General features: G+C 46.5%; 1 protein-coding gene across 2 annotated transcripts in view; it reads left to right on the top strand.

Moving 5' to 3' along the window:
• Positions 1–3,920: 3,920 nt before the first annotated feature.
• Cadm3 (cell adhesion molecule 3) overlaps positions 3,921–13,623 on the top strand; it is a 30,309-nt gene continuing 20,606 nt past the window's right edge. The window contains exon 1 of one of the 2 annotated variants that reach the window (XM_041643430.1): positions 3,921–4,185. In XM_041643430.1, coding sequence (XP_041499364.1) covers positions 4,104–4,185 — 82 coding nt within the window. In that variant the 5' untranslated portion in view covers positions 3,921–4,103. The remainder of the gene's footprint in view (positions 4,186–13,623) is intronic. The other variant, XM_041643431.1, reaches the window with a different exon arrangement.

A 13,623-nucleotide genomic window follows, 5' to 3' on the forward strand; every position in this document is an offset into this window, starting at 1 on the left:
GTGAGTTCCTTTCTATAGTCTGAATATTTTAACTTCATCAATAAATTAATGTTTCCAAGTACCAATAGGGTCTGTGGGCAGGGACATGCAGGGATTTTGTAATTTGCTCCATCTCTACTTTGTTCTGTTACTTACTTAAAAATAAAACAAAAAACCAGTAATGATATGTAGAAGTCAAGCTAGTGGGTTATTAGTTGAGATTTTAGGAGAAGATGGGTCAAAATTACTTGTTGGCAGACAGGAGGTGAGCACAGGGTCATGGATCAAGCAGGCCTGGCTGTGGATCCCCTGATTACGAATACAATCATGTTACACCCTGTTTTGCAATGGTAACGGAAGTAATAAATTCAACCACATTAGGTAGCTGCTGGTACCCACATGAGATACTGTGTGCATAAAGCACTCAGCATGAAGGCTGTAAATGATGGCTTCGTAATTCCTGGGATCTGTGGCCATTTTTTACCCTGTGCATGTTGCTTTCTTGCTTGCCGGCTCGAACCTGGTTCCAATGGAGATACTAGTTAAAATTGATAATTAAGTTGGGGCTGTTATTAGGACTGGTAGTTAGAATCCTTAATAGATTAGGGTTAGGATTAAAATTAGAATTCAATTAAGGTTAGAATTAAAATTCGTTCTGAGGTTATTATTAAGGATGGTGTTAATTAAAACTGGATAATAGAAGTAAGGGGTGGTACAGCCAAGTACTGGTTTAGTTGGGTGGAAAATTGAAGAGGAAAGCAGTGTAGGTAGGGACCTGCATAGAGTCATCTAATAAAAGTCACAGAAAAGGAAAGGGTCAGAGTACGAGGAAGAATCTGAGGGACTGTCAAGGTACACATTCTCAGATGTGTTTTTCCCTATAGGTGCTGCTGGTCCCTCCCAGAGGAACACATAAAACTCGCCCTCTAAAAGCTAAGCTCCTTCTCCCTCCCCTTTGAGCAGAAGCTGCGTGGGGAAGGAATGCCCAGGGCCCACACAGCTGTGTCTAGCCCGGCATCGGTGCCAGTATCACATTCCACACCCCCAGATACCCAGGCTGTTGCTGAGTGGACAGGGGCATGCAGGAGGCCACGCTCACCCTCTCTCCACTCCCCTTCTTGACTCTCCCCAAATTTCCCTGTAGCTGCCAGCTCTGTCATCCCACAGACAATCCATCTCAGACCTTGTGCAAGTCTCTGGGAAATGCAAATTGTATGTCATAGCATTTTCAAGTGAGGAGTAACCATAGAGATCACAATCCAACATAGATACTTACGTTCTACCTATTTTTATGATCGGATAATCCTTATAGGTCAGTCTTTCTTTGTAAGGCTCTTTTTTTCTAAGCAAATGACATGCTTGTAAGATTCAAGGGGCTGATGCAGACAGGGCAATGGAAGAATTGTAGAGAATGGGTTCTTCTAAGTGGAATACATTCCTTGTAGGAGAAACTACCATTCTGAGGTAAACAGGAGAAGGGAACTCTTCAAACTGGATGTTTTTCTTTGTTCCTGGGTCTGATCCTCCTCATCCTTCTTGACTTCAAACGGTACTTACTATCTGTCCCTCACCCAGTCCTGTCAGCCTTCACTAGCTAGATATTGAACACAGAAAGCCATTTGGCTTCTGAGCTTCATTTTCCTCATCTGTTCAACAAAGACCCAGTTTAAAAGGATGATCTTCAAGGTTCTTTGCAGCTCTAATACATTTTTATTCCATAACTCTAAAAGTCAACGGCAACTTCATATTACCAAGATCTAAAAGGCTGCCAAACTCATCCTGATGACGCGACGAAGGAAAGAAGAGCCAGTAGGAAAAGAGCATCCCAGAGTCCCATTTGCTAGCCTTAAGAGTGCCTCACCAAAACAGCTCTCCTTCTTCCTCCCACCCCTGGTACCCACCCCTTACAGTAGAGGGCGGGGCCAGAGCCGCAAGTCATCAGAGAATTAAGGACAGGCAGAAGAGGATCCTGCAAAGCACCAGATGGAAAAGATGGCTAATTAAAGGACTTCGGGACTTAATCCCACATCCCGCCTACCCCCACCTAACTCACCTCCACACCCCTTACCCTATCCTCTCTAAATCCAAGGCTAAACATTTCTCGTAGCTCAAACACTCTTTATCCATCAAGAGCCTTTAACTAGAAAAGCCTGATCCTTCCCACTGAGGCTGACAGTTTGTTTTGTTGTTGGGTTTTGTTATGGTTTACCATATTCCTTCCTTTTCTTATCATAACCAACCCCAGACCAACCTGGTCCCACCTCCATCAAGAAGTATAATCTTCCTACAAACTCTCCTTACCCTGTCTAACCTCCTCTCCTCTTACATCCATGTCTCCACGTCCCTACCCTGTATGTTACTCCATTGTCACTGCTCAGATTTCAAAATAGTAGAGAGCTATGGGAGGCAAAATGAGTCAGAGTCGCCAACACAGGTCAAATTATCTAGGAAAAAAAAATAATAACCACCCAGACAGTCAAGAAATGTCCAAGAGGCAAGCAGATTTCTTCTCTAGAAACTATAAAGTCCAGAAATAGTGAGAGAAAAATATCAGAGCAGACCCAGACCAGCCTGAAGGCTTCCCTGAACAGTATAGTCTCAGCCCCAACTTCACTGCTTGTCATTTAGACAAGGCTTTACCCGTTACAGATTATGTTCTGCAGGCTGTCCTCAGGTTCTTAGATGACAGGGACATTAACTACATCACCATCCAGAACTAAGAAACCTTGACATAGGGACAGAAAGATTACTCAAACATTAAAGGCTAGCACAAGAAGGCAGCATGGGGAATGGGCTGCAGGCGTTATTAGAGACACCCACATCTCACTTCTAGAATGAAGCACCATATACTCTTCCCTCTGATGCTCACTGCTGTGTCTTCTGCTGTTGAGTGAATATAAAACCTGGCTTAAGTTAGATCAGGTTTATTATTTTTAAAGAACTCTTAACATACCTAAAATTGCCTGATTTCTAGGATTCTAAAATTTAGGAATTCATTCCCCAAAGCTAGATTCCGACAAAACTAACACAGAAAGATCCTTTTCTGAAACATACCCCCCCCCAAAAAAAAACAAAAACAAAACAAAACAAAACAAACTCTCCCAGAGATAACCTGCAAGAACAGCAAACACTGGGGACTTGGGACTCCTGGAAGTGAGCATCTTCTATATAGCCTTGGAGACCACAGAGGCATTCGTGGGTCTGCCTTTCACGGTGGGTTCTTACTAGCTAAAAGTTGAGAAGATGAGAATCTCTGGAAGTCTGAGAAGAAGGGGGTATTGAAGGGCTACCTGGGGCTAAAGAGGGTATCGAGGAGAGAAACTTGGAGTTACTTTGCAGGACATTTCTTTGGTGATGTCTTTGAAGAAGACTTGAGAGGGATCTAGTCCAGTGACCTCCTTGGGTCTGCTTGGCAAAGGAGGTTACCTGGAGCCACAAATTGTTGCTGGACAAGTAGAAGGTCTTGAAGAAGAGGAACTAAGAAGGCTAAGCTTAGGAGAAAGGCTTGAGTAAGTAGGTACCCTGGGGAGGTATACTTGGCCACACTGCTGATAGGGGTGCCCTAGCTTTGGGGATCCCGGTTGCCTAAGGAGAAGGCGGAGCCGGAGGATCTCAGGCTAGTGGGCACGCCCTTGCCCAGGCCTGCAGTGGACGCTCTCGCCAGCTGGCCCACCGCCCTGCCCACCTCCCCTCTCTCCACCCCAAGCCCAAGAGGGGTGCGCGTGGGGTCCCATTGCTGAGCCAGCTCCCTTCCTTTGCTCCACACCCGAGTGGTGCTGGAGGAGCTCCCGGGGGAGAAGATGGAACGCACCACAAAAGCGCGGAGGGGGTGTGGGAGGCGGGGGGGAGTAGGGAATGCGGCATCCAGGCCCCCCCGCCACCAGCCCAGCCCCCCGTCACCCCCCCTCCACCTCCAACCGAATGGTTTGCTCCGAGCGCCCTATTTAATCCCGGCGACTGCAGCAGCGCCGGCTCCCTCCCGGTACCCGCCTCGGCCCCGGGCTTGGAAGCCGCTCCGGGGGCGCCCTTTTGGACAGCTACGCCGTCTACTCAGTGCCCCCGGCCCCAGTCCCCGGAGATCCAGGCTCGCCAGCGCCCAGCCGGGGAGGCGGCCAGGAAGCGCGATGGGGGCCCCTTCCGCCCTGCCCCTGCTCCTGCTCTTCGCCTGCTCCTGGGCACCCGGCGGGGCCAATCTTTCCCAGGACGGTGAGTGAGGGAGGGGGCGGCGCCAGGAGAGGTGACCAATGCCCCGAGGTGGGGGTTCAGATTGGGAGTCGGGAGCAGGGAGCCTGCTGGCTTTGTTTAGAAGCGAGGGTTCAAGTCGCCAGCCTCTTGGAATACCCTTGTGTCTGTCTCTGAGCATCGCTGTCTCTGAGGACCGTGGGGTGTGCCGGCGTGTGCACCCTTCTATGTACAGAGCCGACTGTGTGTGTGTCTGCGTGTGCAGTAGGGGTCTGGATCTCGGGGGGTTGCTGTCTATTTGGAGCAGCCGGGGTCTGGAAGTGTTGATGTCCGTGTGTGTCTGGGTGTGCGCGTCTATGTTGGTGTCTGGTGCTGCGTTTCTGTGTCAGAGTCTGTGTGTATGTCTGTGTCAGTGTGTGTTGGGGGCGGAGTGAGATTTGTCGCTGTTTCAGTCAGGGCGTGTGTTGGGTGTTTGTGTATGTATGTCTGTAGGGGTTGGGTGGCCAGAACGATCCCCCAAACTGCTGCATGCAAACATTTCTGCTCCCCCGCGCGTTCCCCACCCGCCGCGGAGCTCTGAGTGGGCAGGGAAGGGGGCCTGGGTGAGGCTGTCGAGGGGGGCGTGGGCAAAGGAGAGGGGCTTCTCCTTGAAGCAAAACAACAACACTGGGCGGAGGGGGCCCCAGTTTGGCTCTAGTCCTAGTGGTGGCAAAATCTGGGAAAGGAAACCTATACTTGGGTGCGGGGCAGCAAAAAAAAGAGAGCAAGATATTTGGGGAGAAGGATCGATAGGAAGCCCAAAGCTTTCCTGAGCTGAGCATCAGTTTCCCCAAATTTAGGGCGGGGTAGCAGACTAGCCTCTTTGCCCCCGTCTGCAACTCAACCCTTGTTGGGTTTGGAAAGGTAAAGAGGTGAAGGAAAAGAGTGGGGGGTGAAGAAAGGAGGCGGGGCCAAGGGAGAGGGGACTTGGGGAAGAGCCCCTCCCGCCCCAGGCCAGGCTATGTAGGTCAGCGCTGTGGGGGCACCTCAGCCTTCTTAAGGACTGTTCTTGGTTAATGGGGTGGCTTGAAGAAGTGTGTAGAGATAAGAAGAAGGGTACCCCAGCTTAGAGCCTCAGGTCCCCGGAGGAGGGAGGACTAAAGGAATGCATCCTCCTCCTCTCGCTCTTGGCCTGTCAGAGGTGGGCTGGGTGGGGGAAGGGAAGGGAAGAGGAATGGGAACAGGACCTCTGCGGAGCAAAGGGAAGTGGGGAGAGTAGAGGGAGGGTGGTGGCTATGCCCGGCCAGATGCCAACGGGGGGAAAAAAAAGAAAAAAAAAAAACAGAAAGAACCGCAGGGGAGGAGAAAGGGGAGGTGGTTCCTGGGCGATGGACCCAGTGGCCAGCAGGGATGGGCACAGGGCGGGGCAGGGTGGAGAGGGGAGGGGTTGGAACTGGGGAGGATGATGTAGAGAATTTCATCTGAGGAAAGCAGGCTGGGAGCCAGGGTGCTGGAGGAATAATAGCTCCACCTTGCCTGACCTCTTCCCCTTCCCCTGTCTCTGTCCTGGTAAAGAAGCTTCCCCTGGTGTAGGGACCCTGGGGATCCCCCTCTCTACAGTTGGTTGGCTGACTCCTTTCACTCTGTACTCCCCAAACTCCCCAAAGGAAGTTCCTCCTGTCACCAAAGGGATGGCTGGCAGTCTCTTCTCTTGCACATGGAATCCCTGTCCCCAGAAGACTGCACTGGTGACCCTGCTCACAGAGGAGATGAGCAGTCCTGGGGGACAGTGGGCTTAATACAAGGCAAAAGGGGACAGTGGGTGTTTGTGCCTCAGTAATGACTCTCCTAAAAAGCCTTGACTTTCAGTGAAGTCCCTGTCTTCCCAAAGCAAGTGCCTAAACTACAATCCTTTGGCAATAGGAACTAAGAGTGCCAATCTAAGACCTGAAAAGAGAAAATGATCACATCAGTAAGCTTCAGCCTTTTCTTCTTTAGAACATAAATGACAAACTGGAGTAAATTTGTTCAGTGTCCATATCTTTCCTCACACAATGTATGACAACTCTTTCTTGTTCTTCAACTTGGGAGCCTATCCCCTATTTGGGCTTAAAGTTCAGAAAAAGAGAATTGTTGTATTCTCAGCTTAGAAATAAATATAGTTAGAGCAGTAACTTGGAGGTAGGAGGGAAAGGTAGTAACTTCTGTATGAAGAACTGAAGAGAATGGGTCAGGAAAAGGGAAAGAGTTAGGACACTGTTTCCAAAGAAAAATCCAACCACGCCTCCAGAATATCTGTGCAGAGGGCAGTGCCTGCACTGTTTGAAACATAACCATTAGGTATCCTCCACTAAATTAATTCCGTACCTTGATTTCTGAGTCTGAGAAAGTGAGTGCCAATGATGGAAAATAAATGTATAGATTATATACTCCACAGATGCCACTCCTGGAGGCCATTCTGACTAGCATCATGAAGGGTGTCTAGCACCCCTGAGTTTACCTGGAGCTCCTGAGCAGGGTGCTAGGTGATGCTTAACCTGTAATGTTTGACCCAATCTAGGAGAGATGTGGTGTAAAGATTTAAGGACCAAATAATCCAGCATGCTGAAGCCGCAATGGTCAAAGGTGCTGTGACCGGGAAGCTAATTCTACTGAGAATCAGAAAAACAAACTTCATGTGCTGCTGAGGTGTAAAGCTCCTTTGGGTACAGCATAAATATTTAAGACTCATAAAGATGAGCAGGGATTGAGAAGCTGAAACAAGGTAGGGCCAGCAAATGCTATCTGAACCTGGCCATTAGTCCTGTGGCCACAGGGCTAAAAATTTGCCACCTGCCCTCCCTTCTGGTCTTTCTCCACTAGTACTGGCAGACGTTGGCAGCTCCAGTTTGAGAAACACAAGGTCTGTGAACTTAATGCACCCTGTGGTCATGTCTCTGGTGAGCAGCTTGACATTCAATATTGTGACCAGCCTTCTCGGGGTTCTTTATTCCCGAGTTATTTTCAGTACAGTGATTTAACCCAGTGGATGGACAACCTTGCTTTGCTTCATTCGAGATTATAGCAACTTAACCTTTCAGTGTCCCACACACGCATTAGTTTTCCTTCCCAATGACCTTCTGTCCACTGCCATGCATTCTGCAGCCCCCTGGCCAGGTGCCCAGTGTGGAGATCATGCCCAATGTGCCGGAGAGACCCAGCATTCTCTGTAGTGCTGCCCACGGATCTGCTTGGCAGATTTGCTCCATTGAGTTTCTGTTCCTTGTTATAGCTGTAAGAGTTCTGTCTGTTTTTATTTCTGTTCTCTTCTTAGTTCCTGCTATAACTCTGGGGAAGGACATACTCTCCCTTAAGATTTGCACAGCGTCTGACACAAGGAAGTTAAGGCCATCAGAGAGATACTGGGATGACATAGTTAATTCATTGACTATTCAGTTTGCCTAATATGGATGGGAGATGGCTACCCAGAAATCATGGCTAGATATCCTAGCCTAAGTTCGGCCTAGGCATAGGTGGCACAGTTGGTTTTGATAGTTTTCTCCCTCGTTAAGGAAAAGAGACCACCGGAGAATTGCCGAAATTAAGATCTGGAGCCTCTGCCCCATTCTTGGCTTCTCTGTATTATTTAAGCTACACCTGGCTTTTGCTACAGTCCAAAATTCTCTGCCCTCCGCCAAAAGTCAGCTGAGCCATCAGAGTGCACTGAGGCTTCCTTTCTTCCTCCTCCAACTGAGGAAAGAAGACCTAGTCCAATTTTAAGAGTGACATGTTGGAGATATTCAGCATCCTCTTGAAGTGGGTGACTCATAGTTCTGCAGCCATGAAATTCCACAGATGGCATCTTTTTGGTGTTCTGGTCATTTTGAAATGGCAGACGGGACGTGATACCATTGCACTGTGAATCTTGAGATTAGACTTAGGCATTTCTTGCTGCTGCTCACTGCACTCTGATATGTAGAACGGTGTTTGAAGCTGTTTGTTCTTAAGTCGTGTGGTAGGGGAAATCTCACAGTTGTCAGAGAAAGAAAACCCTTGGGGCTGTGCCTAGTTACATTCCACACTGTCTCCTACTCCAGTGGAGCTGCCTATTGGCTCCACAATCATTTTTTTTTTTTTGTCATCTGAGTCTCTGTAAAGGAATGTCATCTAAGGATGGCAGTCTAGGCTCTTGATTCTCCTGAAAGCAGTCAGCTTCTTGCTGAATGAAAAAACCAGAGCATTAGAAAATTGGAGTAATGATATCTTCTTTTTATTTTTTCTCTCTTTTGGTGTATGTGGGGGTTTAACCTGTAGACTCGTGAATACTTGTCAAGCTCCCCACCACTAACCTCTATGCTAGCCCAAGATCTTCTTTTATTATTAATGTCAGAGTCTAGTGCTTCCTGTTTAACCACTGGCTACAGGTCAATATACTGGAACATGACCCCTGTATGGGTCATGTCCGGGATGTCAACCATAGGCTGTGAGAATAGCAATCACCACAGGAATGCTTTTAAGACAGGAGGAGGGAGAGAGAAAGAGAGAGAGAGAGAGAGAGAGAGAGAGAGAGAGAGAGAGAGAGAGAATCACAAAAGAGTCTCATAAACCACTAGGAAAAGGTTCAAGTCTCTAAGAACACAGTCAAATTAAGAATAAACACTCTATATCATTTTCAGGTGGAGAAAAACATGTCTCCAGGGCAAAGACCCATCTCTGCTGCCAGGCTCAGCAGTGGTAATGGTTCTCTATAAGGTCAGAAGCAGCTGGGGCTCAGGCTCATACAACTATGCCAGAAAAATTTCAAGCCAGCACTGTTGTATGTGACAAGGAAGTCCATCCATTCTAATCCTGAAAAAAAAATCAGCCTCTCAGGAGTAGAACACATACATCTATTGAGATATTTTTTCCACACACAGTGGCTCATTAAAGCTATATAATCGTTATTGAACCAGCAAGTATTAAAGAATCACTTATTAATTTACCAAAATTTTCTTAAGTAAAAAAGCCAGTGACTAAATTTCTCCAATAAAAACAGAAAGCTTTAAGCCCTGGTGACACAACTCTTTTAGGGGAGGGAGGGGGGAGATGTTGTTTTGTTTTATTGAGACCGGGTTTCTCTGTATAACAGTTTGGCTGTACTGGGACTTGCTTTGTAGACCAGAGTGACCTCAGACTCAAAGTAATCTGCCTGCCTCTGCATCCTGGGTGCAGGGATGAAGGCATGTGCCACTTTGCCCAGCAGATACCACTCATCTTAAAAAGTCTGGTCTCATATTTCTTCTCCATTTTTCATCAAATATTGAACTTTTATAGAAAATTGGAGACCATCAGAACATTTGTGTATGTCATATAACCTATCTGATGATTATGCACATTTTGGCTTCCTTATATCCCAGTGTTTCTGAAGGGAGCAGGTCACAGGAACTTTGTCATCTCCTTCACTAGACAATAGTCCTAACTTTATTTTTTAATAACTTGTAGCAATTAAAATCTTCGTCACCACTCACACTTAGATAATTTGGCTAATGATCACACACTAACTGGTGGTGGTCCTTCTGGGTGTATGTAACAGACTCAAAATCCTTCAGGAAAAAAAAAATTGATGGACGTCACGTGATGCTAACAGAAATCTGGCGTTAAGTTCTGTGGGCACCAGAGCCTGCTACCTTGCATGCCAGGTCCCAAGTCCCCTTTCAAACAAACTACCTGTGATTTGAGCTCTCCATGGTGCTGGCCCCTCATGGTAACACTCCAGGCACTGCTTGTTGCTCTCCATGGTCCTGCTCCACCAAGGCTTTATCATCTCTGCTCTCCCAGAGCAGCCCTCAGAACTGGCTGTGCTTTCCTCCCTCCCCCCACCCCCCGCCATCAGAAACATATGCGGCCCTGATATTTGAAAAGGGAGTCCACACCCTGTTACAGAGATATAGAGTTCTCCTGACTAATCAACCCTAGAAAGGAGAGGTGACGAGAACAGGAGAATTCTGGACTGGGGAAACAGAAAAGTATTTCTCAGGTGTACATGTTCAGGAAATTGGGGTCTACAGTGTCCTCAGATGGCCTTGAAATAACTCCACGTTTTACTGTAGCTGGAACCATACTTTAAAATGGCCCTACAGATACTGTGTTTTAGAATGAGATGACATTGTTCCTGTCTGATAATCACATATACCCCACAGATGTCGAGTGTAGAATGAGTCCTCCTCAGTCATAAGCATGCAGCTCTCGATAGCACCCTGAATCTGATGCGAGCACTACCTGTCCTACTATAATGCTTGCTTTCCGTCTGTCCTCTGCCTCAGCAATGCAAACATGATATGTAATAAACTAGGCAATAGAAAATCCCCAACATATGAGAGGCATAGAAACTAAAATGAGAACCCTGATTCACTCCTTCCACTTTTGTGACCATCTTTTATGGAGAAAGTGGCCTTAAATAAAAACGTCACCCTGGATTCATGTTCTTGGCCAAATCTCATTAGTAGCATCTTTGAGATGAACTCTCTTACACATCTGCCAATAATCTGATGACACCAAGTACCCAGCTAGCCTGCCTGTTCAACATTTTATATCAGATCAGGGCAAGCTCCTCTTCCCCTGAGTCTAAACTGTCCCATGTCAATTTCTACATGAATGACCCAGAGAAGTGTCTAGGAGGATGGATACCCAAATGAATTGCCAGGGTGTCTCCTTCATTTCCTCACTTGAAGCAAGAAGAAGCTTCATCCATCCAGGGCAGATAATGTAAGTGATTTATCTCTATGAGAGAGCCTTCTGGAAGATAGGACTGAGGTTGCAGCACCAGTTGGAGTATCTTGCATCCACTCATTTCCCTGGACACTCTGCTCTAGAGAAGAGCAGACTTATTTCCAGAAGAATTGAAATGCAGATTCTAACATTTTTCAGTATGTCCTTCATTCCTGTGTGAGATCTTACATCTGGAAAGGTGTCCAGGAGAAATACACACACACACACACACACACACACACACACACAAATCTATATATGACTGCATTTGCTAAAGACTTATTTTTTCTTTTACCCAGCTAGGCTTGTACTAATTGTATATTGATTGCTAATTATAAACACCTTTAGCTCATTTACTTCTACTTCAGGGTCAAGAAGGTCAGGAGTAGCGCCTTGCCCTGGGGAGAAGAAAATGTGATGGACGTCTGTGACACAGCCACTCACCTATAAGTCGACCACGACCTGTCTCTTTTCTTTGTCTTCAAAATTGTCCCGAATATTAGCAAAGTGGGATGAAGAGCTAGGACTCTGAATATAAGGTGCTATTCAGAATGGGCAAGATCTTGTTTTCTGTGTTTGTTTATTTGTCTTCTATGCCTCAGCCCTTTGCTTTCCAGCCAAAGCTTCACCCAGGTTAAAAAGTTCCTAAAGGTGAATTTATTCATGGAGCCTCTGGTTTAAATATTTGATACCCTTTAAAATGCAGAAAAACTCTGTGTGCATCAGCGACAGATAACATGGAACTGACCATCGTGTCCACCCCTTTAAGGAACCTGAGGCCAAGTTCTCCCATTATAAAATGAAGGGCCAGTTTTCCCATCTGCTCCTAGCCATTTGTCACTTGACAAACACAAAATTACAGTGGGACAGTGGCACTCACTAGTTCTCACACTTCTGGATAATGGCATCTTTCCCAAGGACATAGTATATGTTTCCCCTCCAACTTGCATCTTATAATCTCCCACAAATATAAAATACAGCACCACTAAGCCCCTGAGCCTTCCATGTTTTCATTTATCCTCAACTGCTTTTAATGCCAAGTCTTTTCTGGTTTCCAAACCCTGGAGTCCAATGTCAGTGACAGATGGACTGAGCCTCAGCCCTGGGGAGGAGAGGATTCTGGTCCTTTCCTGGGGAGTTTGAGCAGAAGAAAGAGACTAAATTCTGCTTTGGGGGAAGCTCTGAGGTTAAGCCATATGGTTTTCTGGAAGTAAGGGGTTCTGATTAATATGAGCATGTGAAAGGGGCTCTGTATCTGGGTCATAATAAAAGCTGTGTGTCTGAGACAGAAAAAATAAAAACAGGCATATGAATAATGAGAATCATAGTGTGTTGAAGGACACGTGCTGAAGGAGAAAAAAAGGATGACCGAGTTGGAAAATACAGGCAGCTTAGGGAGCTAAGAGAAGACATAACCACCATCAAAGCTGAGGCACTCAGTGGAGGTTTAAAAAGAGGGAAGGAGGGACTTTTCTGTCAAAACAGCATTATTTGCCCTTTAGGAGACTGTGAGATTTGTAGACACGAAAGAATGTGTCTGTCTCATAGAAGAGTTAAACTACCAGAGAAGCACAAAGTGAAGCTAGCGTGTACAATGCAATGCGGCACTCTTAAAAATACAGATTTTCTTTTTCAAGTGATAAGAATGAAGGAGAGAGAGAGAGAGAGAGAGAGAGAGAGAGAGAGAGAGAGAGAGGGATTAAGTCTCGTTTAGACTTAGGGGAATCAGGGAAACTAGAGTAGTGTGAGTGGGTGTATGGAGCAGAACACATTTTTCTTCATGTAACACTCCTAACCATTGCCCTGAACCTGTCATTCACGCCCAGCCTCTGATCATCCAGTGAAGGGAAACAGTAAAAACAAGTCAGGAATATCAGAACCAGCAGAGATAAATGCTTTCCTGCCTGCCTCATAACAAATTACGCTTTTCACAGCATTGTTATCCCTCTACACCAAGCCATCACCCCAAAAGATCTAAATCACCACCAAAACAGTGATGCATGGGGTGGGACCCTGTAGGAAAGGGAATTTGCATGTGCATGCAGACAGGTCAGGTACCAGGCACCAGGTAGGAATGGCAGGATGAAAGTCAGGTGTGAGATCTCTCACCCTCAGGAAATCTGTTCTTTGCATGTTCCTGGTTGGCTGAGCTTTATCACTCAGTCTCAATCAATTCCCATCTTCCCATGCCCTTCCTGTGCACTAAGTGAGTTCCAAGTTCAATTCTGTTATGTTTCCTTTCCTAACAGCTTTCTTATTTCTGTTTTGAATTTATTTATTTAGTTGCATTTTATGTATATTGGCGTTTTGCCTGCATGCATATCTTGTGTGTGTTGGATTCCCTGGAATAGAAGTTGCCGACAGTAGTGAGATGCCATGTGGGTGCTGGGAATTGAACCTGGGTCCTCTAGAAGAGTTCAAATGCTTTCCTACAGTATGGGGGGGGTGAATATTTTTTCTAGTTCTATTGCGCGCACGCGCGTGCGTGCGTGTGTGTGTGTGTGTGTGTAAGAAATAACAAGTTTTTTTGTTTTTTGTTTTTTTTTTTTTGGTTTTTCGAGACAGGGTTTCTCTGTGGTTTTGGAGCCTGTCCTGGAACTAGCTCTTGTAGACCAGGCTGGTCTCGAACTCACAGAGATCCGCCTGCCTCTGCCTCCCGAGTGCTGGGATTAAAGGCGTGCGCCACCACGGCCCGGCAGAAATAACAAGTTTTAGGAAGGATATAAAACTCTTCTGCTCAGGTTAAGGGGGTATCCA

Source organism: Microtus oregoni, unplaced genomic scaffold, assembly GCF_018167655.1.
Source record: "Microtus oregoni isolate MIOR12 unplaced genomic scaffold, Mior012 000086F_ref0000336, whole genome shotgun sequence".
Classification (NCBI taxonomy): Eukaryota; Metazoa; Chordata; class Mammalia; order Rodentia; family Cricetidae; genus Microtus; species Microtus oregoni.